Source organism: Olea europaea, unplaced genomic scaffold, assembly GCF_002742605.1.
Source record: "Olea europaea var. sylvestris unplaced genomic scaffold, O_europaea_v1 scaffold8925, whole genome shotgun sequence".
NCBI lineage: Eukaryota > Viridiplantae > Streptophyta > Magnoliopsida > Lamiales > Oleaceae > Olea > Olea europaea.
Window position 1 is genome coordinate 1 of NW_019267394.1, and position 5,788 is coordinate 5,788.

General features: G+C 33.6%; 1 protein-coding gene across 1 annotated transcript; it reads right to left on the reverse strand.

The window, feature by feature from the left end:
• Nucleotides 1–2,059: 2,059 nt before the first annotated feature.
• LOC111392158 (cytochrome b561 and DOMON domain-containing protein At3g25290-like) lies at nucleotides 2,060–4,131 on the reverse strand. The gene is made up of 3 exons (XM_023017425.1): nucleotides 3,379–4,131; nucleotides 2,745–2,999; nucleotides 2,060–2,648 (listed from the first exon to the last, which is right to left on the reverse strand). The coding sequence occupies exons 1-3, from the start codon at nucleotides 3,994–3,996 to the stop codon at nucleotides 2,337–2,339; spliced, it is 1,185 nt and encodes a 394-aa protein (XP_022873193.1). The 5' UTR covers nucleotides 3,997–4,131; the 3' UTR covers nucleotides 2,060–2,336.
• Between the last annotated feature and the right edge of the window lie 1,657 nt (nucleotides 4,132–5,788).

The window sequence follows — 5,788 nt, forward strand, 5'->3', positions numbered from 1 at the left end:
AAAAAAAAATTACAATCTCGTTATTATAGATGTATGTATTTTATTAAATTTATTGAGAACAAATCTTAAGTTTTAATACTTGACCATACCAAGTTGACTCAAACGTTAGAAAATTTGGGTGGTCACGTAAGATACAGATTTATCGAAAGACCTCAATTTTTAAATTTTATGTACTTAGGCCTTTGTTTTTTATGGAAAAATTGAAGGTAATTAACAACATTAAAAATAAAATTAAAAAGTATGAACAATTTTCAAGTTAACAATATTAAAAATATAAATAGTTTAATAAATTAATTTATCAAAGAAAATTCCATATAAATAAATGAATAAAAATATAAAAATAACCAAAAAATTTATCAAAAGATAAAAGTAAAAATAAAATAAAATTATAAGTCGATAGCATTATAAAAACTTTAAAAAGTCATGGTCTAGATTGTGTTCCCCACATTCAAGGTATAGAATTCGAGATTTAATTCTCCTCTCCCAATATAAATTTAAGGGATCTATAGACACCTTTAATTATATATATAAAAGTAGAGATAGAAAAGTTTATGGGTGACATCAACATCACATCGATGGTTTTAGACAATCACAGATTACAATATAGTCAATAATTGTTCACAATAGAGTTAGCAATGAGAAGGCACGGACCAAATCAGAAGGTCATTACCATCCTAGCCTCGTCGATAATTTTTGAGAGTTCAAAAGGGATTTAAAAAAGGGTTATATTATCACCATGGATCATGCTTCACCAACAGGGAGTCTGACCGACCCCTTAACAGAACCTCACCAATAGGTGGGGGAGGACCCATTTTTTTGGCACGGGATCCATCCCTTTTGGTGGGGTTCTGTCAAGGGGTCGGTCCGACCCCCTGTTGGAGAAGCATTTTCCTTTCACCATAATAATTGTTTACCATAATTTACTGATTTCTTAAATAATTATGAATAAAATGACATAAATATCTTATCTATTATTGGCTCATATATTTATTTATTGAGTAACGCTATTTATAGTCGTTCACTACAGTAGTCGTCTAACGTGATATCCTACATAATGGTTTGTGATTTGATTTATTAATATGGTAGTTTTTCGTGCCATATATATCAAATCACTAAGTATCACATGCGTATCACATATGATGATTGCGATAGTGAATGACTGCAAATAATATTATCTTCATTCATTTCACATCATCATCGTGCACCACAAAAGAAATAATTCATATTTATACCCCGTTTGGTACACATTAATGTAAGAATGATGATGAAAAATATAATCGTTACAAGTCCCACATAAAAGATAGAAAGTCAAATATGGTGTTTTGATATGATGAATAAATGTCATATTTTTTATTTTAATAGGCAAATAATTGAAAACCAACGGGGGCTTAAATATACAAATGCAATGATTCATGCAGCAAAGGATCTGAAGATTAAAGATATTTTGATGGTTATATACCACCGCAAAAAGGGTTTTACCTTTATAATATGCCACATCAAATCCCATGACAAACAGGATGGGGGTGGGATGGTGTGTTGACTTGCCTTTTCTTTTGAGCCGTGAAAGTGGGGCGCATGGGAGAAATAAAATGGGTGGAGCACTGGAGTAGATTGGAGAGGAGGATAATGCACACAATTTTATTTTATTTTATTTATTTATTTATTTTTTAATTGAGTTAAGGTTATAATTATATAATTGTTATGGCGTGTTTATGAAAAATATATTTTAATTAGCGTGTGCATAAAAGTGATGTAAGAAATAATATTTGTGGCTGCAATATATATTGTCCTTTTAATTTTCATTGAATTGTGACTATGATTGTAAATTTTTTGTGTCGCATTTATTGAAAGTATGTTTTAGTTGTTGTGTGATTATAACGTGGTGTAGTAAGTAAAATTTGTGGTGATAATATAATTATCCTTAAAAATAAACACTCACTTACTGTCCGTCTAATTATTTATTTTTTTAATTTATTTTTTTTGAAAATTGAAAGATATAAAGGTAAAATATAATAGACAAATTATTATAATAAGAATAAACGAGAGAAATATAATTGCAAGAAGACGAAAATAACACAATAATAGGTCGAATTTGTTGTGTGCTATATATACCAAAACTAATAAACATGAGGTAAAGTAAAAGTAAGCAATAATCCCACAATCTTGAACCCTAACCCTCGGTCTCATCTCAAACAAGCGAATAGAAAGAGAATGGCGTCAACTGCGAACGGGCTATAAGTTCATAAAAACATATGATCAAAAAAAGTTGAACCCCAACCTTAAGGGTCCCCCACCGTCCCGCCCTTGGAGCATCGTGTGAGAGGTTAGTTGCGGGATTATGCAGCTAAAGGTTCTTGCCTACCATGGCCGTTATTGATACCGTCATAGGATTTGGTCGACTTCCCCGACTTCCGCCTTAGAACGATTATCCAAGTGATAGCTTCCAACAATAAAGAAATGCCTCCTAAAACGGCAATCAGAATAATATATGCTTCCCTCCACTTGGGTTCTGGATTTAATATATCCAGACCTTTGAACACATTGAGGATGCCAAGGACAAGGATAGTATAGCCAATTCCATGATGGTAGATATTCCAGTAAAACCGAAGCTTGTGGTCCTTTTTGGGTCTCAAGAACAATGCAAATATCTATACAAAAATCCAAAACAACGCACCAATTTGTAGTCAGGACAATATAGAGAAGATTCTAAATTTTACATCCATGGAAATTGGAGCGAAATTTACCTGCAAAGTAGCGAGAGAGAAGAGGGCAATCCCAATATTGCGGTGGACAGTATAGCGAACGCCCTTGGATTGACTTCCGAGCTTAAGGCCCGTCCCCCAACCAGCAACACCAATGGCGTAGGACGAGACTTGGCAGAAGATATGAAGATAAAACCATGCTGGATCGGCCGAGGGGAATGACCTTACGTACCTCGCGATAATGATCCCAATTGGAAACATAATTCCCCAACTCACTACATTCAGAATCCCATGAATCTGAAGCAAGAATCGCCAAAATTAGTATCCCAAATTAACAGTTTCCTCACTAGCCCACAAGCAGATGGGTACACAGATTTTATTTATTTATTTATTTTTAACTTCTTATCTGGTTTTTTTGAAAGATTCCTAATGACAATTACTACTCAACAAGAAGTATTCAATGGTTCGAAATTCATTGTATTTGGACAAAAAGGAAAATAAAGTTAGTTTGCGTGCAACTTTTTCATATACAGAGAGATTGAAACAAATGGTTATCCATAACGAAATCAGATCGAAAGTAAAATTACCCAGAAATTGAAATTTCAATGAAACCCAAAAATCAAAGAACGAATGAACTGGTATAAGTAAAATACAGTAGAAATTTGAAATTTCTTACGTTCTTCTTCTTGGTTCTGGAATCCCCACCACCGCTAGAAACAGTGCTCTGTCCTTTCAACAAATCAAGGCTCCCTTTCGAGTTCAAATTCGCCGGCTGAAATTCATGCTTGTCGGGAACCCCCGCCGTTACAGAGGGGCCCACCTGCCACACATGTTTCACCGTACTCTTCCCCTTCTCCGGCAACACAACAGTAGCAAAAAGCCGCATCACCCCGTCGGAGAATTCCGCTGATGAGTTCCTCACCTCGTACCACACCTTGGATTCCGTTACAGGACCGTATGAACTGATATTATACGTCTTAACAGTCATTGCGCCCTTGGAGTCCTTAAATGCGATCAGAGCCTGGGACCCGACCATTCCAGGGGAGGTCGGGTTTATGGCCCATGAAATCCATCCGTTTGGCTTCGCTGGAGCGGCGATGAAGGCGACGGAGAGGGTGGACTTGGCCGAGTCGTAGGCCCAGTGAAGGTAGGAATTGAGGGAAGGGAGATCGTTGCAGAAAGTGTAAAGCCTGTTGCTGGAGAACGTCTGTGACTGACAGGTGGCCGACCGCGACGGAGAAATTAGAGAAACTGTTAACAGAAGGATAGTCACTAGGGTAAGAGAAGACGCCATTGACAGGAAAGTAGTGTAAGAAAGAGCCGCAGAGAGAGAAATATAGAGAGGAGAGAGGCTTTGGTTCAGTGACCACAATATGGCAACTTTGAATTGGAGGCTCTGTTTGGTAACAGGGAAGAAGAAAAAGGATAATAGGGGAGAGTTATTCTCAGTTACTAAAGATAATAAGGGTATGTTTGATAGGATGGAAATAGAATTAGAATTGGAATTGGAATTGGAATTGGAAGATGAATTGGAATTGGATTTTTTAATTTTAGGTGTTTGATATATTTTCTTTTCCATGGAATTCGAATTTTTGGTTGTCTTAAAGTTTGAACTTTTCTAGGTTTTTAAGGTGGAAAATTGGTTTTCCTACCTATTGTAGCATTTTTATTTTTTTCTTTTTTTTGTTGGCAATAGAAACAAATTATAAAAATTATTGTAAAAAAATATTTTCCTTTAACTGACAATTTTCATGTAAAACAAAGTCAAACGAACATCAAAAGATAGATGATTTTCTTGAATTTTTTTTTTGTATGTTGGGAATGGAAACAAATTTAATTCCTAATACCAGTAAAATCTATCCCTTTAATTAACAATTTTCATGTAAAATAAAACCAAACGAATATCAAAAATACTTTTATTTTAACATTTTTTACGTGGAAAATTATACCAATCAAACGTAATAATTTACAATTCTCAAGAAAACAATTTTAGACAATTCAATTCCCTAAAATTCATTTTCCAAGTAATTCAATTCCATCTTTACAATTCAATTCCATTTTCTAGTCGAGGTTGGAAAATTTGATGTATAGGCTATAGCTATTGAACTAAATTCTAGATTATTGAGTTGCCACTTTTAATAAAGATTTTTTTTTTTTAAATTTACATGTCGAGGTTTAAAAGTTTGGCGAGATATTATACAATCTAGTTCGATTAGTAACTCGATCAGAATTCTTGATTGTTGAGTGATGATAAAGAAAATTTTCAAATAACAAGTTGGGCAAGGTTGGAAAGTTTGGTTGCGTAGTTATTCAATGTGGTTCGATCATTATCTCGATAGAAATTTGGGATGATTGAGTCATGATCTTTTTGGTTTGGATGTTGAGTATGTAAGGTAAATTTTGTTGTTTTGTTTAAATAGAAAAATCATTAAAAAATATCTTCTATTCCAAAACATCGCATTGAATTGCTGCAACAAATTCTTATAATTAATGTGACAACTAGTATCTTAATTATTGCAGTTGCTTTCCTTATTAACTCAATAATTCTTTTACCAAAAATGTTATTAGGGGGAAAGTCTTGTTTGTTAGAGAGATTAATTTAAGAGTAATACTATTTATAACCTGTTTGGCATGACTTTTTAAAAGTCAAAAGGAGTTTTTGAGGTTCAAAATCTATTTTTGGATTTGTTTGGCTAATTTTTTTAAAGTACTTTTGGTGGTTAGAAGAGCTTTTAGAGGAAATTGTGTCAATATAGCTTCCTCTAAAAGCACTTCCGAAATAAAAAATACTTTTAAATATTAGTTTTTAAACAAAAATTAAAATGACTTCCTCCAAAAACTCTTTTACGAAAAGCAAAAGCAATGCCAAACGGGGCCCTTAGAATCATTGCTTGTCAAATATCAATTTAAGTGTCAACTTTATGATAGTAAATGATAGATTCGCTTTAATACAGTGTCACATAATTCATTTAATTGAACCTATTAAATGTGATTACTTAGACTGATACTCTAACATTCCTATCCTAATTCCCTCTCTTTAGTTATTAATATTCTTTCTTTCTCTCTCCTTTTCATGTTTATGAGTG